The sequence below is a fragment of the Carcharhinus amblyrhynchos genome, chromosome 2, assembly GCF_965287045.1.
Source record: "Carcharhinus amblyrhynchos chromosome 2, sCarAmb.v2.hapA, whole genome shotgun sequence".
In the NCBI taxonomy this organism is placed as follows: domain Eukaryota; kingdom Metazoa; phylum Chordata; class Chondrichthyes; order Carcharhiniformes; family Carcharhinidae; genus Carcharhinus; species Carcharhinus amblyrhynchos.
The window spans coordinates 64,535,306-64,560,839 of NC_137325.1; the positions used below are offsets into that span (position 1 = coordinate 64,535,306).

General features: G+C 36.1%; 1 protein-coding gene across 5 annotated transcripts in view; it reads left to right on the forward strand.

Moving 5' to 3' along the window:
* Window positions 1-19,205: 19,205 nt before the first annotated feature.
* The window catches only part of LOC145355102 (insulin-like growth factor 2 mRNA-binding protein 3), a 122,373-nt gene continuing 116,044 nt past the window's right edge, over window positions 19,206-25,534 (forward strand). For 4 of the 5 annotated variants that reach the window (XM_080206979.1, XM_080206995.1, XM_080207005.1 and 1 more), the window contains exons 1-2: window positions 19,206-19,647; window positions 20,707-20,767. In XM_080206979.1, coding sequence (XP_080063105.1) covers window positions 19,473-19,647; window positions 20,707-20,767 — 236 coding nt within the window. In that variant the 5' untranslated portion in view covers window positions 19,206-19,472. The remainder of the gene's footprint in view (window positions 19,648-20,706; window positions 20,768-25,534) is intronic. The other variant, XM_080206986.1, reaches the window with a different exon arrangement.

Consider the following 25,534-nt stretch of genomic DNA (forward strand, 5'->3'; position numbering starts at 1 on the left):
TTGATCACAATCAGCAATTCACTACCTTTCTCATGTATGCCAGTTTGCTTATCCCAATCTAGATGAAAGTTAAAAATCTATAATGAAACCATTCTGTATTTGTGACATGCTTAATTAATCTTTGCATTTATATAATCCACCATTTCTTAGCTGCTACAAGAGGGCCTAAACACAACTCCCACTATGGTCATACATAATTTTCTGTTTCTTAATTCTACCCATAAAATATCCATAGCCTGTTGAGCTTCTTGAAATGTCCTCACTTATCAATGAAGCAATTTAATCATTAAATCTACCACTCTCCCTCAACTATCTTCCCTGTAGGCTTTAAAAAATAAGTTATAAAAGTAGTTACAAGTAGCTTACACTCACACTGCAATGAAGTTACTGTGAAAATCCCCTAGTCACCACATTCCAACACCTATTCAGATACTGAGGAAAACTTACCATCGCCAGTTCACATAACTTGCATGTCTCTGGACTGTGGGGGGAAAACCAGAGCACCCACACAGACACGGGAAGAATGTACAAACTCCACACAGATAGTGACCCAAGCTGGGAATCAAACACAGGTCTCTGGCACTGTGAGGCAGCAGTGCTAACCACTATGCCACATGCATAATCTGATATCTTTAGTTTCTTTAGTATTTCTTCAGTCTTGCAGCCACATTTCAGTAATGGCAATTGTTACAGTTCTCTGCAGGACCATTAACATTTAAACAGAAGTCCAAACAACTCATTTTAACCATCAGAACCACACCACGAGATATCACATTTATAAACAAAAGAAAATTTTATTGAATATGAGAGATTTAAACAAACCAAGTACAATTAATTTAACATTGTAGTTTATAAGAACATATGGTATGCATTTTGTTTTACTTTTTTTTCCCCAGAATTCTTTTATACTTTGATACCTTAGAGTAATTTACTTCTGTCAGGATTACCTTAAAGTATGCCTTGGCCCTGCAGAAATGACTTTAATTTCCCACATGTATTTTCAGAGGCAAAATTTTGATTTATTATCTCTTGACTGTGGATACCTAAGTCCCTTGTTTTGGTTAATTTCTCAATAGTTCCAAACTGATTCACTGACTGATTTCTTTGCCACAAGGATCTGTGAGGACCGTTGTAGATTTTTCCACTTGTTTCAATCAGGGCAATCTTCCAGTTTCTTTTCCCTCATGAAATCCAAACTGAGACTAAACCCTACCCGGATTTCATGTGTTGGATGATCAGAATAGCTTTTTCTCTTTTTACAGTGCAGGGCCTAACAAACCATAATTTACTTTTGTCTATATTCTCTCAGTGAGCTTCACCCCAAACAAAATCCAAGCTGCAGCTAACTCTCAGAAAACCCCAGATAAAATGAGACCACAGAATCTCCCTGAGTTCCACCCATCTCCATGATGATGTGACATACTCTGGGATACCCTCAAACAGACCTCTGGGTTACTTATCCTTAATTTGAAATTCCTTCTTTGTCTAAAGAAAGAAATGGGATTTTATAAGCCTCCAGAGTTTACTGAATGCTGTTGTACCAATTTAGTTCTAACTCTCAAAGCAAAAATTTCTCTCTGGACTGCCCTTGTGAAATGATTGATTATGTCATCCCTCCAGTTCTTTAGATAACTAACCATGTCTGCTGTTTTATGATCTTACCTTTCTAACTGTGAACTTCTGAAGTCAACATGATCCAATCCATTTAAGCGTAATAAACTCCCAGCTTGTTTGAATTGTATTCACCCGAGGGTTGCCTATTATTTTCTCAATGAGGTGCCCCTATTCTCTATAAATCTTTAATTTCAAAAACTCTAAGTTATATTGTAAAACACATGAAACCTGAACTAGATATTCACAGCACCACCATGCCATATTCTCCAACTTGAATACATGCCTGCAATTCATTCCATTTTTCTTTATACTCTGTACATTATAGAGAATGCTTTTTTAGGTAATGCACACTAAACTATCCTTTTGCCATTTGTTCACTTTCCTATCAATCGATTTGCATGTGATTCATAACAACCCAGAGAATAGAACTCTTCAGATCCTAATCTTTAACTTCTCCTAGTTCTTTCCAAAGTGAACCCCTTGCCTACTGCTTTCAATGTTTTTGGTCCCAATATGGAGAACAATGACCAGATTCTACCCTACCTCTCCAATATCCTTTTAAGACAGTTAGAGGTGGCTCCTGCCCTGGAGCTAGGCAGGCACCATGCCATGTAGGACACTTGATCCATCTTACAAAGGATGCTATCCATCTTCTTAACTCTCTGAATGTCCTGTAACTTGCCTTTTTTGTCCTCCTTCTCTGCAAGTAAACAGCTTTCAGCTCCAAGGTGCTTCAGTCAGCATTCCAATAGCCTTTACCCTTATCCTCAGAAGGTAGTAAGTATATTGTTTCTATTGAAACTATTTGTGCATATTCTAGTTTTCTATCCCATCTAGCTTCCCACTATTAACCACACCAACTTCATTCTGATCCAGTACCTCTCTATATGGTGTAACCAAGTCTGAAACAAACCGTGCTGGTAATTCTCTTCCTCCTTTGCATGTCAGAATGTCTCCAACTCACACTCTGGTTCAGTGATTTTGAGCAAGAAAGATTTCTGAATGAGATACTTACTGCAGATCTGTCCTCTCAGGACATTAGCACTGTCCACAAACTCCCACATATTGAATTGCAGTTCAGTCGAACTACTCAGCTTTAATGTAGTTGAGATTATTTTTGTTACTCTTAGAGACCTGCAAAATATTTGTGATCAAAATAGAATCTTTATTACAATAGTACTTCTTTAAATATAAAATTATATTGTTTTCTCCCAAGGTGAAAAGGCAAATTTACGTCTAGTTTAAGGAATAAGCATTCTATTTCCTTGAAATTTATCTGTTATAATCTCTGCCTCTATCTTCGAAGAAAACAGCATCCTATTTACTATCAAGTTCCATTAAAAAGTCCTCGTTCAGGATTCATGTTTTGAAGCAACATTATAATTGCTTAGCTCTTGAAACTAAGTCGCAGTGGTATGGAATTACCTGCAGAAAATCTGGAGGGTGTTGACTGTGATTATACAATCAATGCTGATTTATCCTTTTAATTCACCTGGCAGCTTTTCGGAAACATTTGGATTCAAATCATTTTTAGCATGAAGATGGGCTTTTGAATAGTAAGTTGTGTGAAATAATTATCCCTGCTATTTCATCATCTCATTCCCTGCCTCCCATTTCATGAAATTTCATGCCTCCTGTCCCACCCCTCTCCTACCGTGCCATTTTTTCATCCCTCCCATGTCTTTCCCATCCCATTGTTGCCATAAACATCCCTTCCATAAATCCTATATTATTCCTTTTGGAAACAGTTTCTCCAGCCAGGGCAACTTTGTTGTTGGCTCCTTTTATCTTCTGTTATTTTTGTTCTTCACCAATACCCCTATCCCATTGCCAATGCTGCCAACCAAATGTTAGCAGCCATGTGTTCTAGTCCTTCATATCTTGCTGTGTGCGCAAGACACCACCCACTAAATAAACTCACTCACACTCTGTAAATTGACAAATCAAAAGAATCCAAACAGATAAAAAAGTTTTATCATTAAAACTTTACATCAGCTTCTTAGATTGTTACTAGATTTTTTTCTACACACTAACCTATACTAAAACATTGGACAAAATTTTAAATACTTTCTGCTTGAAAGTTACACAAACCAATACAAATCTTGTAGGTAAAGGAGGATGCCTCCCTCTGCACTGTACAAAATTCCTACTTTCTCCAATTTTCCAAATTTTATATTCTGTTTAGAATGCACTCTGTGGCAGTCTCAGACATACTGCATAACCTACATGATTTTCTACTTGCGGTCACATACCAGCTAAAATTTTGAGGGTATGGAATCTCTTGCATTGCAGTATAGGGCAGAGTTGACAGGCAATATCTGCAAAATAATATGCGTGCCATCCTAGTGAAATCACGTGCCTGTACACCTACTTGGTTCTATCAAGAGAGAACAAAATGCATTTAGCTCTTATTGAATGGAATGGCCATGTGGCAAACTGTGAGATATTGAAATATCTCCAGTTCCAGGCTTGTCCAGGAATCAGAAGCACAAAAGTTCTTCACCTCAGACACATATACAGTCACTGGCAATGTGATTCTTACCCTGCTTCAAGGTTGCAATTATGGGTGGTAGATTTAATGAGGACAGCCTTATTGAAGCGTAGGTGTCTCTTACTTGTTCATCGCTGACATTCAGGTTGGAGAATCGTTCCCTGAATACCCTAGGCATATAGGGTGTCCTAACAAGAGTTGTTTCCCTTCCTTCACCACCTTCTTTCAGCAGTTTGTTTTCCTCTGCATGGCCTATATATTCATGTCATGCTGTATTCAAGGGAATGCCTTTAGTGTATCCATACCTGGGAGCAACTGCTTTGTGGAAAGTTCTTGAAATCAGCAAAAACTCCTTCAGCATTTGCCACAACTCTCCCTGTAATTTTTGCATCTTTTCAAGAATTTTGAAAGCAAGAGGCAGAAGAAAGCAATGAGTAATTAATCTGCAAGTAGTTGGTGATTCCTTTAAAAAATGCTTGTGTGGGGGGATTGCCATTGTTGAATAAGTGTCCAGCTGTGTGAGATAAGAGAGAATAACAGCTCGAATGTTGACATACAAAATATCATCACTGGTTCAAAATCAATGATGCACTTGGTTTGATATCATGATCTGCCTGCTTTGCACACTTCTGGCATACGTTCACTTCTTGCATGCTAACATAAATGCCAATATGGTGTCTGGTGTGATTTGTCTCACAAAGCAAAATATTATGCATGCTGGAAATCAGAAAATACTGGACATACTCAGCCAGTGAGGCAGTATTTGTAAGGAGTGGAACAGAGTTAATGTTTCAGATTGTGACTTTTCATCACTGTTAACTTTGTTTCTCTCTCCATAGGTGCTGCCAGACCTGTTAATTATTTCTAACATTTTCTGCTTCTTTTCCTCATCTATTTTAATATGAAGATTTTTAAATTAACAGCAGCAGTTGATTCAGTTAGTTGCACATCACCATTAAGAGTGAAGTATGATCGAAAAGGGCCATTTCGTTTTTCTGCCGTATACTGATAGTCCTTGAGTATCTTTCAATGACTCTTCACATAATTGAAAAGCCTTCCCCAATTATTAGTTGTCCAGTAATCTCTGTTAAACTTTTAGCTAATTCAGCAGGCATATAAAACTTATTGCTTCTGGTATATGTCTTTTGCTTTGTTGTGTATTATGCACATTTAATATATTATGAAAATGTTTTAAAATTTTAATTGTCTTTGTGCATGATTCATCAGCTATGTTGACATCTTCTTACCACCTAGCCATCCTTCGAACTTGGGGGTATACGTCGAACTTTCTCCACTCTCCTAACCAGATTACTTATACCTTTTATAATTACTAAACAAGATGATAAAGAGTTTAAGGCTGGTTTTAACATTGTAAATTTAAGTCAGGGAACTAGCCTCCTATCTGGACTGAAAAAACTAACATGACAAAGTTATTTTGCATTTAAACATTCGAGTCATGTGAATCCTCTACTTTATACTGTTTTAAATTTTATGATTTAAAATGTGTATAGTTTTAAGATTGTTGAGTGATGCATTTAGTATGCGCATTGTTTTACATACAGAAAAGAGAGCATCTTGGTGACAAGATCTGATCTTGTAGATGGGTTGAACAATTTGTGATGCAGTGGCTGGATGAGAATGAACAAGTTCATTGGAATTCTTACATGGAGTACTTAAAGATTAAAAGGATGTGATATGTGCCCAGAGGTTATTCATTTTGAGGACGGCCACAGTTAACAAGTAGGTGTGTTAATTTTCACTTTCCCCCTTTGAGTTACATGGACCAGTTTTATGTACGCATGTACTTAAGTCAATTGCTAGTTAATTTATGCTATAGAAGAAGTTCACAGGGCTTTAATTTTCCAGTTGCAATCAGAGGAAACCATGATGATTGACTACCTTTTCCCACTTTTTTATATGTATTTGATGCTTTGAAGCCCTATGTCTAAAGTGTGACAACAACTTATATTTAAGAAACACCTGTAATGTAATTAAACATCCCAAGGCACTTCTCAGGAGCATTATAAAGTAAAATTTGACACTGGGCCGCAAAGGATATGTTAGAGAAGGTGACTAAAAGTTTCATCAAAATAGGTTTTACTAGGGAACACAGGGTGGAAAACAATGGCTTTGGGTCTTCTCAGAGATTTCTGGATAAGGTGCCTGATAACTTAATGACAGTAGAGTAGTTGAAAGTGGATGAGGTAAAGTTGAATGTTGTCGGTGTATAAGTGCAAATTAATGCGGTGCTTTCAGATAACGTCTCTGAGGAGAATCATGTAGATGAAAATGAGGTAGGAGACAACTTTATGTTTTTGAAAGGACAGGTAATGGTGCAGGAAAAGGAAGAGAAGTAATTGCAATTGACCACGTCAAAGACTGCAGACACGTCAAGGACAAAGACAGATAGTTTATTGCAGTCATATGGATGTTATTTGTAACTTTGAGAGGAGCAATTTCAGTACTACGGCATGGGCAGAAACCTGATTGGAAGGAATTAAACCTGGAGTTCTTATGAAGATGGCACAGATTTGGGAGGCAACAAAATGATAATGGATTTAGGAGTGGGAAGGGAAATGGGATGGTAGTTTGCAAGTTCAGGTCAAGGGTTGTTTTTCTGAGAGGGGTGATGGTAAATTTGAAGAAGGATAGAAAAGAAAAAATTGTTAATTGTGTTTTAAAACACTTTACATTATAAATAAACATAGGCATCAAGGAGCAAAATGGATGGTTAGGAGTTTCATGGGACAAGGGTTGAGAGTGCAATTTTTAGGCATTATGAACAGATTTGAGGGAATGAGAAGAATAAGATAAATTAGATAAAGTGGAAGTTCAGGGTCAGTGCTGCGTGTTGGGAGAAGGATTAGGGTTAGGGTCACAGGCAGCTGGTCAATGGTCTCAATATTAACATTAGATGCAGGGTTGAGGTAGATAACAAGATGTTGGGTAGTAAATTTGTTGTTAATATCCATGCACTTTAAATTGTCCTCTTTTTGCTTAAAATATGGTGCCTGAACTGAGGATAAAGATCCACCAGTTTGAAATACAGACTGCAGTACACTGATCTATCATAGGAAATTGAGCCACTTGGATATTATTATTCAACTTTCCAACTCAAGTTTTGAATTTTTTTCACCCTTGCTCCCCACAATTCCCATTGATTAATTTCTGTGAATGTCACAGGTTTCCGTTTATATCAACTTTGTCTCCCAACATTGAAGGTTATTTTTTTCCTTTGTTATTAGTTTTAATCTTTTGTTAACCAATCTACTTTTATGCAGAACTCACATCTTTCCTCAGGCATTAACTATTTCTCCCCCATGCCCCAGTTTCTGTTCTTTATGTGAGTAAATGGTCAGCATTAGTGTGAAAATATAAAAATTCTAAACTAATAGGTATGAATGGATTTCAGCATCCATATTTCTACTGCCTCACCAGCTTCATTATGACAACTTATTCCACAGGAACAAGTTTAACAATCATTTTTCATTTAATGTTTTCTCCCTCACCTCTCCATTTCTGTGTTAAATATTGCAATTTAAATAAATTCTGATTGAATTGTTTTGTCCAATGCCTGATTAGATGCCGTATATCTGTTGCAAACATCTTTCCTGAAACCTATTTCAATATCTATTGCATTTGATTCATTCTTCTGACATATTTCCAATTAGCCATATGGTATGTCAACTTTTGGGTAGATTATATATCATGGAAGTGTTTCCCATTCCATTTGCAGTATATAGTTATTATATGGTCATTCACTTATTTAGGTGTCAGTGCATCTTATTATTTATCAGAGAACAAAAATATTGCCAAATTAGGGTTGTGCTTCAAGACAAACCACAGCAACTGGCTCAGATGGGGTACCCAGACAAGCACTCAGGTCCTGTGTGGACCAGCTGGCAGTATTCACAGGCATCTTTAACCTCTCTTTACACCAATCTGAGATCTCCATCTGCATCAAGACGATGACCATCATCCCAGTACCAAAGAAAAGCCAGGCAGTGTGCCTTAACGAATATCGTCCAGTGACTCTGACATCCATCATTATGAAGTTCTCTGAAAGGTTAATCATTGGCATGAATCAATTCTGGCCTCCCAGAATGCCTGGATCCACTACAGTTCACCTATTGCCGCAACAGGTCCACAGTAAATGCCATCTCCCTGACCCAAAACTCAATCCTGGAACACCCAGTTAACAAAGACACCTATGTATTGACTACAGCTCAGCCTTCAATATCATTATTCCTACAATACTCATCTCCAAACTCCATGGCCTGGGGCTCAGTTCCTCTGTCTATGACTGGATCCTGAACTTGCTAACCTACAGACCACAATCAGTAAGGATAGGCAACAATACCCCTGCCACGATCATCCTCAACACCGGTGCCCCACAAAGCTGTGTCCTCAGCTCCTTACTATATTCCTTATACACCTATGACTGTGTGGCCAACTTCCCCTCCAATTCAATTTTCAGGTTTGCTAATGATACCCACCATTGTGGGTTGGATTGCAAACAATGATGAGATGAAGTAGAGGAAAGAGACAGAGAATCTGGTGAACTGGTAAGCCAATAATCTTTCCCTCAATGTCAACAAAACGAAGGAGATAGTCATTGACTTCAGGAAGCGTAGTAGAGGACATGCTCTTGTCTACATCAAAGGGGATGAAGTGGAAATGGTTGAGAGCTTCAAATTTCTAGGTGTACAAATCACACACAACCTGTCATGGTATCTCCATGCCAATGCTATAGTTAAGAAAGCCCACCAATGCTTCTACTTTCTCAGGGGGCTCAGGAAATTTGGCATGTCCACTAAGACTCTCACCAACTTTTACAGATACAACCAGAAAGAATGCTTTCTGTGGTGTATCACAGCATGGTACGGCTCCTGCTCTATCCAAGGCCACAAAAATCTATAAAGGCGAAACGAATGAAGCCCAATATCAAATAAATTAAATCAGTTAATCACACAAACCAGCCTCCCATTTATTAATTCAGTTTCCTATTGCCTCAGTAAAGCCGCCACCATAATTAAGGAACCCATGCACCCTGGACATACTCACTCCCACCTTTTTCCATCTAGAAAAAGATACAAAAGTCTGAGCTCACCTACCAACTGACTCAAAAACAGCTTCTTCCTTGCTGCCATCAGACCTTTGAATGGACCTTCTTTGTACTAAGTTAATCTTTCTCTACACTCTAGCTATGACTGTAACCCTACATTTTGCACTCTCTTCTTTCCTTCTCTACGTATGGTCTGCTTTGTAGAGAATAAGAAACAATACTTTTCAATGTGGACTAATACATGTGACAATAATAAATCAAATCAGTATTTATATCAATCATAAACTTTCAATTAAAAAAAAATACTGCTGATGATCTTGGTGCACTGGATCAAAATGGATCCATGCTTTTGTGGTAATGTACTGTTATCAGAATTTTTAGAATTTATAAAAGAATGTTGTGTAGTTTGCAAATTAGTTGTAATAATATATACTCATGTCTCATCAGCAACACCTATATTCCATGGAAGAATAAAAACAACTATTTTTAATGAATTCATGATCCAAACCACTGAGTTTCTTGGTTCATTTTTGCCAATCTTCTCAATGTCTCTCATCCTCCCCCGAAAATATCAATCCCTTCCTAGGGCACCATACTCCATACCACCAAGCTGGTAGGTTATTCAATATGGTGGACATCACAGTTAAATCCAATCATGCTGTCATAATCAGGAAAATAAACACTGAGATTTTCCCATTCCTAATCTGTAACAATCATGTCAACAGAAGCATTTATATTGTATAATCAGCTGAAATCAGCAAAATTAGTAAAAACAGGAAATCAAATGCAAGTCAATCAGCAGAACCATTATTAGGATATTTTGCAATAAGTATTTTTTTAAGAAAGCAGAATTTGACATCTTCAGCTATTAAACTCCAGATCAGGAGAAAGAAAACTTTGAGAAAACAGATATTTCTTCTCAGAAATTTGGTCCCAGTGAAGCCCCCGCATCTGCAGGTTTTCAGAGACTCAGCTTAAACTCATTAATCTGTGGAAGTAGAAAATAACCATATGTGTAACTTCAAAGAAAACAAAGAACACATTGAGATAGAAGTAGATTACAGTCCATTCATGACAGTGCATGTCTTAACTGAGGGACTAGAGGCTGGGACATAATTGTACCTCTGGTCTTAACATTATTTGGCATCTCTACAGGCACTACATGCAGTTAGTTAAGCCCTATGGTGTTTGCAATAGCAATGGGGAAGCAATCACAAAGACCGTGGAATCAGGTAAGCATTCTTATTTCTCTTGATTTCACAGTAATGCTTTTCCTTTTAAAACCTTACATTTTGGTGGAGCTCACAGTGACCATTTAGGAATCCCAAGTGGAGCAGCACTGCCACGCGCTCCACTCATTCAAGTCAATTTCCCAGAAGGTTCCTAGAACAGGTGTGGAAAACTCAACACAAACTTGCCGTTGCTGATGCTATTTTATGCCTCCATACTTCACCTCCCCATCCCCTGAAACAGGAACAATGCATCCCACTTTCTAGACATTGTCTTTGGGAACTGTGGAAAATTTCAAAAGCAATCTATTCATATTTAAGTAGCTATTTGCCAAATGACATTTTAATAGTGTGAGCAACACTGGAAGCATAATGTTCCATTAGACTTTTGATAATTTTCTTAAACATATCCTTATAACTTTCAGTCCGATTTTTAACTGGATAGTCAGCTGTGAGATTTTGAATGAATTAATCATCACAAAATTGATCGGACTAGATGGTGGTCTATTCCACACATTGCGGTTTATTCATTTCATACTTGAGCTCAAGTTATGTAATCAGTGTTAACAATTTGGTTAGTGAATTTGCTATCATGTTTCCATCTCATTTTTTTCTGGTGCTAAGAAATTCAATTACTTTGCCCATAAAAAAATTGTAGGTACTAGAATCACCCACATGACAGACTCATTAATCCTTTCCAATGCATCATAATTTTGAATGTATGGTGTCCAAAATTACATACATTATTACAAATCTGATTTTAACAACAAATACCAATCATACAGAATTGAAATAACCCATCTAATTTACAACTCTTGCATTTGTAGCTGTAATTTATTAGTCCAATTGACAATCATAAATGGAGCGAAACTTTCATACAATGCTGATAATCACCAATTCTACTTTCCTTTTCCCACTTTGATGTTGGATGCCAATCCATTGTGTATGCATTTGATGTTTCTGGTCTAATGAACATTAACTTCACTGTTAATGTTCATTAACAATGAAGTTATTGTTAACAATAAATTGTGGGTTCACGCCTCCACCAGACTTCAGTTCATAATTTAAGATCATTCTTTAATTTGGTCCTAGAGAGCTGTATTGCTAGAAATACTCATTAATTTAAAGCATTATTGTTAAGTTTCTATAAAGGTGAAGGTTAGTGTACAGATAATTTCTTTTCCACTTATCCAAGTGCATATTAAAATAGGTGAGCACTTAAATATTCTATGGCATTACTATGAACAGCTCTTCATAGAGTGAAGAACGGTCTCTTCACTACCTATGACACCAACACTAGATAAACTCATCTTGTTGATGTCTGTGCAATCTTGACATGTGCAAAGCATTCTCAAGTTTGACTAAGAAGCAACAGTGGCTTCAACACTTAGAAATGGGATTGATAGATGAAATAAAGCGGGGTTAAAATGAATGGGATGGGTTCATGGAATTAGGACTACTTTTCCTGTGGAAGATAAACAACCACATGGGCTGGTTGGGCTGAAGGACCTGTCTCCATTTCTATGCAATTCACTGCATGGATCAATGAATTGTTTCAAAAGCTGTTTGATCCTTCTGCATCAAGATTCAATGGGCGTTCACGTTTGTAACAATGTTACTGATACAAAATCCAAGTTGGTAGATAAGCTTGCAACAAACACCAACGTGCAGAACTACATAATCTCTAAAGAAACAGATGTTATTGCTATCCCTTAATTCTTAAGAAATCAATAATCTCAATTCAATTTCTGATAATAGCAGTAATTAACATAATTCAAATGTTCATTATGAACGAATGTTTGTCAAAAGGTTTCAAGTCAGAATGGAGCTAAGAGAAACAATTTTGGAGTCATTTTGTAAATTTTGCTGTCACAAATCCATAAGGATTATTTATAGATTTTTACATATATCTAATTGTTTTTAAAAAATTTTTGTTCACAGCTAAGACCCGCATGATTGTTAAAATATTCACCCCATTTTCACATATCAATAAAGGTTAACTTTAGGAATTGTTCTCCTTACAGATAATGAAACCAAAGCTTTCTGTTAACTTTTTAATCTTTAAGGCTTTTTAATAATTTACAAAATAGATTAATTTAATTTTATATAATGAAGTGAATTTTCTCATGTTTTTAAAGCATTTAAATGCTGATCTGTTCATTCTAAACATCCATAAAAATCATACACTTTAAAACACAATGCTGCAACTTTTAGTTTACATAGTGATACATTTCAAAACACTACAGGAAACCATATGATAACTAACCATTTGAACAATAAAACTTATAATTTAACTAAAATTAGTAAGCAACAATTCAACCACTATTTCAGCAAGTGTACAATTTGTTTGAACTCAAGGGAAATATTTTATGATTTTGAAATTCGGAATAATATCTCAAAGAATGATAGAAGCAAATTCAATAGTAACTTTGAAAAGGGAACTGGATATGGAACGGGAGATTGGGGCTAATTAGATAGCTCTTTCAAACAGTTGCACAGGCATGAAGGATTAATAGCCTCCTGTATGATTCTCTTTAGAAATATAAAATTATGAACTAAAATTGTGAAAATTCTTCAAGAAGCTGAAAGACTTGATCAATGTTAACCTTAACCAAATAATACAGAAGTTCAGACAAAAATGTGATTTTAGAAAATTTAATAGGAAACTTCCTCAACAAACTCATTTTTTTTTACAAACTAAATGTTTTGTCATGAGAACGTACATTTAGACTTTCTCTTCAAATTAATCTATAGTGAGGAGAATTGATTCCGCCCCCCTCCCCCCCCCCCATATATTTATTATTGATGCAGCAACACACAGAGTGTGTGGGGACAGGGGCAGGCAGACATGATCCTTGCTCTCTGAAGCTATGTTATTTTGAAAAGATACAGAACAGAACCAAACACTTCTTCAAAGGAGTAGAGGAGTATTGAAAGGGGTGTTATTAGAACTTTTGGCCATCCCCTGACAACTGTCTTCAGATGTGTTTGGTGAACGTCTGGAACCCTGTCATATACTGTATTTCAGATGCAGGTGCAAATAGGGTCCAGTTAAAAGGTGTGACAACTAACCCAAACAATGAAGAAATATACGGCGAAAACTTAACATCATTCATCTTAAGAAGCAGATTATTCATCCATATTTCAAATAAAACAAATAGAATTTGTGACTCTCAATAGAAAGACTTATATGCATTTCTCAGACTCTTACCAATTTAGAAACTATAAAAACGTTTATGATTAGCATTAAGTATAGGAGCTATAGGAAGGCACTACAAATATTTGATTAATTTGCTATCTGCCCTTCTTTAACTGAATGTAACAATTGCGAGATAAAAGCAAAAAACTACGAATGCTGGATAACTGAAATAAAAGCAGAAAGTGCTGGAAATGCTCAGCAGGTATTGTAGCATCCATGGATAGAGAAATAGAATTAACATCTTGACTCAAATGAGTCCCCTTAAGAACTGAGAGATTCTGAAGAAGTCATATTTGATTCAAAATACTAACTGTTTCTCTCTCCACAGATGCTACCAGACCTACTGACCAGTTTTAGAATTTTCTGCTTTTAGTCTGAACATTCTGATCTCTCAATTATCTTCAGATTTCTTTCCTTCCCTCCACTGCAGTCAGACTTCCTTTGTCCTGTCTACAATGCCTGGTTATTCTAAATAATTTTGACCATATTCCCTCTCTTTGTACACATAGTTTGAAATAACCAGCCCCAATTTAGTCTCTCTGCTGTCTATCGTGCACCTATCTGATCTCCCAAGAAAGCCCTTTTCTATCTCCAGACTTATCTAGCACGGTTATTGATTTTGCTACTGTGGCACTACACCAGTTGCTACTATTGCATTGCTATTTCATACCAAGAAACTTTTAAAAAATTTGAACAATGATAAAAATTAATTTAAAAATCATCTTAATATATTGTTTTTCATCAAGACGTTTTTTAAAGAAAAGTTGTTTGGATAATAATGTTAGATATCTTAGTGATGAGCTATTTAAGTTTTTTACAAACGAAAATAATTGAGAAATGAAAACAGTAAAAGACAATGAAGAATACAAAAAATGCTAACATGGTAGAAGTGCTTAGATTAAAGTAAGAAAAGGAAAAGTATAAATAAATTGCGAAATTAACAAAAAGAAAATAAGGTGAAGAAAAAAAGCCCAAACAGTTGTAGGAAAGAACACAAATAAAGGAAATATTTAAAGAAGGAAAACATAGGAAATGCACAAAAAGGAATACACGCATAAACACAGAAATAAATGAGTGGAGTGAAATGCCATTAAAAATGGACAATTCATAAATAAAGACACCTATTAAATGTAATTTGACAGAAAACATGTTTTGGATTTATTTCAAAAGTTGATTTTAAAAACTAAATTTTCTTTCACCATATCAATTAAAACATGATTTATTTTCCTTCAGAATTGTGACACAAACCAAGTATGCAAGTTTAGTTTCCTGCATTTTTTTTTGGTGATGAGTCAATAGGCATCATCTTGTAATGTCCATTGAAGTACTAAGTCAACAGGCTAGGCATCACATTGTAATATCCAATGAGGTACTAAACAACAAGTAAAATTTATTCAATCTTGGGGAATATTAACATTGACACTTTACATTTGCTTCATTTTTTAACTAAAGCATTGAAAATGTTAATTAATGGGATAATTGCAGAAAACTTTACCAAAAAGGAATACAATTCTTTTATATTTAACATTTCATTTCAAGAATTCTTAAATTCAAATGTTGAAATGAGGACTAAAAATTTTAATACTATCATGATCATTTAGAATAGCTAGACAATATTCTTATTAAGAGAAACTTGAATTTTTTTTTTGAGAATACGAGGATAACTTATCTTGCAATATTAATTATAGATTTGGACCATATAATTTTCATGTATTTTGAATAATTATTTGAAGTCATTGATTTCACATACCAATATCTTACTTCAAAACATGAATATACTTTTATTTGGTGTATAATGCAACAGATGGATAAAGGTATTGATTATTACAATCTATACTGTGCATTCTGATCTCAAAACTCACATTGCTCAGTGCACACACAACCTCAGTCTGTTTGCTCGACATTTCACTAGAAACTTCAGAATCTGGTTTACAATGAACAATTCAATAGTTCTATAATTGTGAAAACAATTACAAAATGATCAGTAAAGTTAATTAGGTAACTTCATAATTCATGATTTAAAAGTTATGAGTAAGGAAAGCAAAAGCCCCATTGGACAACAAAATGCGTACCAATTTTGGATAACATTAGAAGAAAACCTTAATTCTACTGAATCTTATATACAAACATGACACTATCTTAATTTTATCAATTTCTAATTGTCTTTAGAATCAAAAGTAAAATCAAGTTCGATTAATCAAACCTAATTTGATGTTTAGACCTAAACCAGTTTATACAGTTAACAATGTACCAATTATACATTCAGATCATAAGTCAAAATTTGGTATTACAGATATCAATATGTCATCATAATATCTAGTTGTATTATTTCTTAAAATGAAAAGATTTTTCATGTCTCTACGGAGGAGGCACAAAGAAAACTAAGAGAACAAATCTGATTTTTATCCTGATGAAAAACATTCCAAATAATTTCAAACTATTTTTCCATCAAACATTTTGAGAATTTCCTAATGATGCAGTATTAAATAGACCATGGAGCTTTGATAAACAGTTTCAATAATCTATAATTATTTATCATGCAGTCAATATATTTATAATACCACTTTTTCATAAGTGGGGAAAGCAAATATGCTGCGATGTACAATGCTTACAACACCTTAAATTATAAAATTAATTTATTTCAGAGTTGTTGAAATTCTGTAGAACATTAACTGATTAATTTATATATTAAAGAGTAAATCAATTATCAAAAATACCCTAGCTACAATAAATTAGAATTAGACTTTTAACCACAAGTATAACTGCTTATAATGTGCAATTTTCACCCCCCCCCCCCCCAATCAGGTTTATTAATTTCCATTTCATTTATCCTCATGCAATATTGGTTTAAACAGTGGGGCATTTTAAGGAATTGCACTTTTTATCGTTAGGAGAGACTACAATATCTACTCAATTAATATATTTCTCAAAACAAACTTACATGTGTTCTAGTGAAAAAAGGGTTTGTCAATTCAATATTTTAAGTATTGATTTTAAAAGATTATGGATAAAATTCAAACTGTACTAACAAAAGATTTTCAGAAATTTGTATATGGCTTTAATCGCAAGTTCTTGGTTTCTACTTTTTTTTTAAATCTTAGAGGGTAGCTCCCCCATTTTGAATGTATTTTTTAAATAGAAAACAAGATTGCAACTTGTTTGTCACTATATTGAATGCACATTTTATATATTCCAACATTGAGGCATTATAACATTCTGGTATTAGTTTAAGATAATTGAAAGTTGAAAATAAGGACTTTTTCTGATCAACTAGTTAATATCTTTCATTTTCAAATGAAAATGATAAACTATAATCACAATTTAAAAGTAACATGTTGTTAAAAGTTTAGATTTGCTATCAGTTTTTGATCATTTCAAATGAGATACATTGACACCTTTGGTATTTAAACCTGATTCAAGTTGAGTCGATGATTATGGGAAATGCAGAGAAAGCCTTAAGGAACTGTAGAGTTTGAACCAACTACTGGTAGAACAAAGATTGAAAATAGATACCACTGCTACAATGAAACATATCAAACTAGTTTTTCTCTTCTCTGCCACAAAATAAGCTTCTACAAAGTGTCAGAGTTTGGATATTTATGATCTGTTCATTCTGTATTTATTAACTTTGCACCAGGCAATTTTTGGTAACAATTTTTTAACAATGCAGCTCCTATAAGGTCCTACTTTCCAGTTGCCCCTCCCCCATTTTGGATCGCCCTTTATTTAAAGTGGTGCTCGAATTGATCATTTAATATGGTAACCAAATTAAGTCGATATTTTCATATTTTTGCGTGCTTTCTAAACATATGAAACATGTTATTTGCTCTCTCCACGGCAGTCATTTTGCACAATGACCCTAATTCCAAGTACAATAATTACATAGATTAAATATTCAATTGGATCACCAGATTAAGGATAGTTTTTCTTGGCTATTCTCAAATACATTGTGTGCAGCAAATGCAATTATTTTACAACATACTTTTTAAATTACACCAATAAATCATACCTCCATTACGCTTGGAACAAAACAAAAGCCCATCCTTTACGGCTAATCGATATATTTTAAACTTTGCGACGACTGTTACAAATTCCCAGAAAAAAATATTATTGGGCAAACGGAATATACCATCGAAACAGAAGATTTAGCAAGAGTCAACGTGAACGAAATGTATTTTAATTGCACGTTTTAGCTCAATTTTAAATATATAAAAACGTGATATGCGCTAAAGCACCGCATATTATCTAGTCAATTAAAGTAGACAGCTCCAATCATGAGGAATGATCGCAAAATATAAATTAATTTATTAACGATTATTTGCTTTTCATCGGGAGGCTTCCTCCCTCACGCCGGGTATCGTTAGCCATGTCGCTAAAGGGCGCTTTAGCTTTAAACAATTTTAAATCGGCAATACCAAATTTCTTACATTCGCGCCTGCCAACAAAGAAAAGGAAACGGGCTTTGAATCTCGGATGTACATTTTTCGTTCGTTCTCAACACTTCCGCCAGCGAAGTTGTGCAATGTGAATTTTGTTCACTAATTTTCCTCCCCTCGCCACAAAAACGCTCCATTTAAAAAAAAGAAATTTGCACGGAAAGCGATTCGGCACGCGTTGTTAACAAACAGACCGGATTCACTACTTTTAACAAACTTACTCCAGTACATCTGTGGGCAAACGTTAAAACCAACAACCTTTCAAAGACAAAAGACCCTTAGTTCCAATATTTTAAAACGGCAACGTTGTCTTGTATGAACAACAGTGATGTAGGCTTCTTAGCTCGAATTGAATAAGAAAGCGGCGAAACTGCTAAAACTTTCACAAGATCTTTTTTTCGACCAGAATTTCGATGCGATCGTGTGAATTGTCCTTTTTGGTGGGGTCCCACCACCAGTCAAAATCTGGGGATGAAGACACACGGACAAAAACGTAGCTTGAAGATTTTGACATTTAAAAAAAATACGCCTTATTTATTAAGGAGCAGCCATTGCAACGTTTCAGTTTGTGGTGGCGACGCGTTATACATCTGAACGTAGTGTCCTTTCTACATTATTCAGCTTCAACGGGGGAGGGGGGAGAAGAACAGGATGGGTAGATCATTAAGAAAATACCCTCCCCTTCCCCCCCTCCGCTAACCAACCAACCACCCCCCCCATTGCCACCATCATCAGCAACTCGCGCAACCACTACATTGGGGGAACTGCAGCAGTCAGGAGAATTTTCGCGCCATTGCCCTTGTAAATGGCAGCTTGATTTAAACCAATGAATGAAATTCGCAAGCAGAGAGAAAAAAAAACTTGGTCAATGGTAGCGAGGCTGAAGACGCTTGATAGGGTCTAAGAGTCGGGCTGTGTGCGAATGGGAAGGCAGAAGGAAAAGGGGGGGATGGGGGAAAAAAGAGCGCTCCAACAACTGTTATTCCACAATCGGTATGTTTCTCCGATTGTTAGTGTAAAGCTTGCCCCTCCTCCCCCTCTCCCCCAGTATCTTTGAATAGCTGGCATTCCTCACGTGAGAAGTTGATGTGTAGTTTGACCACGTGGCTCATTCAGCCGGAATATTCAGGGATTTTTTGAAGCTGCATTTTATTCAGAGGCGGTGCTACTAGTAACGTGCGGTGTGACATTTTCACAGCCTGTTTGCGAAAGGGGTTTTGGGGGAAAGACAAAAAAATAGTTTTTTTTCTCTCTACAGCCCGCCATTCTAGACTGCTAACACTACTTGTTCTGGGAATTAATTTTATCATCGTCTTTTTTTTGTAAGAACTCTTGCTTTCCTCCCATCTTTGTATTTAAATCGACGGATTATTTCTCCAGAGGGAAAGATAAAGACGGGAAAGATCTTTGCTTCTCTTTTTTTTGCAGTTTTAACAACATGAACAAGCTCTATATTGGGAATCTCACCGAAAACGTAACCACTGTGGACTTGGAAAGTCTGTTCAAGGAATGGAAGATTCCCTTCACTGGACAGTTTCTGGTGAAAACTGGTTATGCTTTTGTCGATTGTCCAGATGATAACTGCGCTATGAAGGCTATAGATACGCTGTCAGGTAAGTAACTCAATCCCATGCACTCCCCAATGTGATCTCAAGTTTTGAGGCTAAAGAGCCGTGAACCTTGTTTGGTGCGAGGCCTAAAAGCAGCTTCTTGCGCACCACTTTCGCACAAACTGAACTGGGAGTGGGTGGAGGAGGAGGAGGGGGAAGGCTGTTTACTCCCGAGTGTTTCATAAATATCCATTTCCACACTCCCTACTTCCCGCCACACTTTCTTCAGACGTTCGCTGAAGGAATTGGGGATTTTCCTTCTATCCTATAATCTAATTTGGATTAAATGTACACATTTTTAGTGGACCCCGGTCTATGCCGCCTCTGCACGCGGTCTTTTTTCCCCCTTCCTGCTCTGTTTAATGATTATAGCTCCCAGTGGCTTTTAGCAGTAACTAAACCAGGATACATTCTGCACGGGGATGCTTTTATGATTTGCTCATTCCTTATTTAAACTGGAGCAGCGGTTTACCGGGGGGGGGGGCGATATTGGGAGAATGCAGCCCGGGTCGCTGCACCTTCTCTTTAATTGTAGGCCTTTAGCTCGGAGCCACCATTCAAATCAATGTTTGCTTGAGACAGGAACGCGTTCTTCAAATTTTCTACTGCACTAAATACAAATAGAAGCAAAAGCTCCCTATCCAAAGACCTTCGACACTATCAATTTTATTTTCGTTCGTTTCGTCCCGAAAGCGCGAATGCGTTTCCAGTCGGCCATACTGAGTCCCCAAAAGTGTCCTTTAGGACTCGACCACTAGAAACATGGCTGAAAATTAGGGTTATAGAACAATTGAGACACGACTTGATTTTGTTTTTAAAAATTATTTTAAAAATACACCTATTCACATCAGTTTTAGGAGGGGTTGCGGTTTACTGGTTTCCTCACATTTACACTGAAATTTCTTGTCAGTCGGAGCCCGAGATTTCTAAACGTTAGTGTGTCCTTGCAAGTTGGTCAGACACGCATCAACTTAAACGTTTAGGATCGACGCACTAAAAGCGGTCAGTTTTGGATGTTTGAAGTGTTTAACACGCACCCTTGTATTTTATGTATTGCCTCAGGTAAAGTGGAGCTGCACGGGAAATCTATCGAAGTGGAACATTCCGTCCCTAAACGACAAAGGTAAAAGGTTTAATTCGTATCAGGTTTCTATCCGCACAGGTAGAATTAAATACAAGAACTGTCTGATTAATGATATGTGTTTAGAATTAAATATTATACAAACCGTACGAGCTTCTGGACATGATGTGCTTAATTTAGCATCTAGTTTCCGTTTGAACTTGCTACTTTGTATCTATTTTTGGGTTCGTATTTTGTTTATAATCAATTTCTTGTTTTTTTTTTACCATTGCGCGAGAATTTGATTAAAACTGCATTTGCTTCGAGAAGTCCAAAGAACTTTTTAACTCAAACTCCAAGACCTTGATGCAGTATTTTTGAAAAGTTTTGGGCGTCAGCAGGAAATGCTCTGAGATGCCTTGTATTATGCTAACCGACAAACACGTGAGAAGTTCCCAATTTGAGTTTAAAAAAATCCGAAAATCGCTATCGAATGTTTTTTCTTGTATACTAGGTGAGATGTGATGTGGAAGGAAAGCATTTAAATGTTTTGAGGCGTTTCGCTTAAACGTTAATATGCAATCGATTATTCCATCGAGTTTAAAATTAAATGCACGAGGATCATTCAAAAATGCTATTGCCCAAACATACATGATATAATATCCTAGGTTCATTCTATCTTTTTCAGGAGTTGGAGTTAAATATTAATTTTTCAGTCTTTTGAGTCTTAGGCTGTCTTAAAACCACTTACTTCAGAAAGTAATGTCAGCTGTTGCATTTTTAAAGAAGTCACCAATGGTTCTAGCGTTTCAAATGGATCTACAAGTTGAATTGGTTTGTGATAGGTTACATTTCTTGTGCCAAATTACTGGTTTTGTTTTTGACTAGGATGTGATGTTTTTTCTCTAGTGGCCCTCATCGCCCCCGCTTTCCTCTCTTCCCCCCCCCCCCCCCCCCAGGATTTTATGCACAACAAATTTTGAACGTATGATTTAAAATGAAACCAATTTTATCCCATCTTCAAAGTAAGTTTGCAGGAGCTTTTACTTAATGTAATTTGACTTTTTTGTAGTCCTGTGAGGTTACACCTTGAGGTTGCTACATTTTAAGAGATACAAATGGTTGAAAGGGCAAAATTTAGTATGGGAGGAAGGGGCTTTAGGTAACTTCCTATCTTGACATTCTTTTTCTCTTCCATTCTTCCATATAGCATTTTGAACTCTGTCCACACTACTTTTATTCAGTGGTCTATGTAACTAATTAGTGCAACATGACTAAAATATCAATTTTGAGTGTTTTTTTTATATTTTTGAATCTAATCCAGGAATTGATAATACTGAGGGGCATGAAGACTTGAATCCAAAACTTATGTAAATGATGTAACTTCATGAATAATACCATGTATTATGAGACTGATTTGTATAATTTAACACTTTTTAAAGTAACTCAATCTAATGATCAAAATTGATTAGGTAGGGTAGAAACTGTACAACTGTTCTGTTAATTTTACTAATTTTGCATTGCAGTTCTTGATTTAATAAGCAAAGATTGAATAGACGTGAAGCAAGTTGATTCGTCCATTCTACTCTTTCATGATAAAACTTGAAATTTTCAAGAGTACATATGGTTCATCCTCGTACTTTTTAACCATTTTATCACATGAATGGCTTAGTTATTAGCAAGAGTTTAAAAAAATCTGAGTGGTATCAACCTTTTTGATTCTTGCTTTTGCATCACCTTTTTAAAACTTGTGCCCATTCTTTGTTTTGATCTAGAAAGTCATTGTTTGAGTTATTTTGGACTTCATATTGGTAAATACATTCTGAAATATAGGTCATATTGCACACTTAATTTGAAAACACAGTTATCATGTGGGATTTTCTGAAACCTGAATTTAAGATGTTGTGTCCATTTATTGCTAGTGTGCAGTTGAAATGTCTTTGCACAGATATGAAAGTGGAAGCATAGTCCTGGGATTAATTGCTAGTGTGACTTGTGTGCAGACTAAAATGCTGCAGTATGCAGTCTCCTCGAGAGGCCATCTTGAGTTCTGAGTAAGATACCTTGAATCTGGGTAAAAAGCAGGGTTTAAAATTGCTGTTGTCATCCATTGGATCGCTAAGATTTCATATGTAAATGAAACACACGAATACTGGACGCAAGAGGAAATTGAAAGTCTGTCTTTCCTAATGGAGACTTTACCTTGAGAAGTGAAACTTTGGTACACATAAACCAAGACATGCAGTGCTCTATTGGCAGGTAGTGTGCTTTTGTAGTTTGCACAACAGCTCGTGTCTGGCCTCGTTGTGCATTCTACAGCTGGTGTCCCGTCAGTACTGTAGTATGACATAAGAATCACAATTGAAAATAAATATCTCAACCATTAACACGTTTTGTGAAATATCAAGTGAGAAAGAGGTTGTGTTTCAAAAGGTTGCTTGGTTTCCAGAATCTTATTTGCAATCTGGCCCAGTAAGTTGATAACTTGGGTATTATTTTGTAGGCCTTAAGATCAAATACCAATCTTATGAGTTTGAGGTCAATGCATGAAATTCAGTTGCCTTCTTGGAAAGAAGACTTGATTTTTTGAGGTGGATGTGGGGTGAAGGAAGGGGAAAAGTTAACAAAGTCAGATCAAATTCTAATAATCATTTGTAATGGGTTTGAAGAAATTCTTGGCTCCATCAATTGTGACCACAACCAAATTGAGGTATGCACTGTGCATTTACATAATTCAAACATAATTGAAGTTTAGAATATTTGTAATGTGTATCACTTTTAGTAAGTCCAAACATTAGCATTTCATTTTCTGACTTCTTTGAAAATATGTATAAAATATTCAAAGCCTTGATGGTGAATATGCTACATAAATACAAGTTGTATATATTGAAAAGCATATGTGGATTTTTAAAAAAATGGATTGCTCTAGATAAGTTGCCCAAAGATCAATTTAATATTTGAATATAACTTCCTTGTGTCCATTATGACTGATAAATTCATATGTAAATCAATGGTTGTGAAATAGGATTGATCAGCTAACTTTATTTAGTCATTTTGCTATGGCAGTTTTTGGAATCTTGCATACGTATCAGTACAGGAGCCCACCCAGTTAGCTGGTATGTGAATTCTGTGAGCTGTACTTAAAGCCTTTCCTACACAAATATTCACTTTGGTCCGAAGAACTGAATTAGTGAACATACCTTTTGGTATTTGCATTCTCCCACTTTGCTTTATGTAATTTTTTTTCAAATATTGCTTTGTAGGGGTTCATTGGATCGGGCCAGAATTTGCAAATGGGGGGAGAAATGCTTGCTTTACTAATAACAGACCAACAATTGATATATGCAACTGTTTCACTGTGGTCTTCCTGCTCAGTTTTCATCAATGCACAATGTGCATATTTATCCAAATGCCAGAGTCCTGCATTTTTTTTCATGTTTCATTGGGAAATTCAGTTTGAATTATCTAGTTTTTTTTCCTCTTGTGACTTGATGTGCATAGTTGAGCAGCGAGTAGTTTCCCTCGTTTGTTCATTTTTGCCTCGAGGTTTGGAGGCAAAGTGAGTGTGGTACTGCTAATCCACATCCTCATCACGTAAAGAAAGGTCAAGAGGTGGTGTTAGTAAGGGTTTCCATAAAGTTGTGTTGAGGCCAGAGGACCAATCAGGATAAAGTGTGCTTAATTTGTTATTCAAAGTGAAATTCTTGGGCCCAGCAGTCACTGCATTCCAGCTCGCGTTGGAACGTTCAGAACTGACGTGGGTACGCCCACCATTGCAAAAGCGACCTTTGTACCTGCTGTGAAAGGCAGGTTGGGAATATGGTGCCATAGAGCACTTACTGAAGCGTTAAAAGGATGAAAGACTGCACACTGTTATTGGAGAGGGCATGGTCAAAGCTTACTTGATAGAAGGGTGGGAGTATGTAATGGGGGAGGGTTAAACCTTTTAAGATGTCTTTGCCTCATGTTTGAATATATGCTTTAAATTTTCAAAATGCACACCCAAACTATGCATATTTATTGGCTTCACAGGTTCTTTTTCAGTTAGTATTTGCAGGGCAAAATTATTACAAAGAAATTGAGAAAATCTATAATCAGTTACTGTAAAATCGTTTAATGAATTCCCAACTGAGATCCTATTCACATACACAAGTTTGAATGATATGGGAAGCGTGTGTATGTCTCTCCCATTTTGATGTTTGTAGCCGAGATCTGTAGTCTTTACTTGATGTCACAGCAGCTGGTGTCCAGTGGACAATGTACATGCTCACAATCTGATTATGCAAACAGCCTGCTGTCATTTGTACAACGGGCAGTTTAGTATTGGGGGGGATGGGTACAGATCTGACACTTGCACCTGGGGTTAAAATCTGTCTTAAGAATTTTGGTAGCTATATGAGTAATACTTTATGAACAAAGTATTCTCTAAACAGTGTCATTTATTTTCCTGGAATGAAATTGTAAACACTTTTTTTTTAGAAAAAACCTGCTTCATGTGCATTTTGGAGAAGGGAAGCTTGAGGCCCAAATTGATTGCTGTATCTGTAAAGTAATGAAAAATGTCTGTGAAGTAGTGGGTGTTCTTTCCTCTGTCTAGGGTTACTTCCTCCTTGACCTCTGACTACAATCAGTAAAGAGGGCAGCCATTGCATACTAGGCAGCTGAACTGCTTTTGATTGTTGAATCATGTTTAGGGTATCTGTGATTTCCTACCACAAATATCGTTTTTCTTGTTTTGTAGATATTTTGGCATTAAGAGTGTGGAAATAGTTTGTTTTATGCCATGTCATTCCATAATGCTGTTTATGGCATATAATAAATCTGTTATGT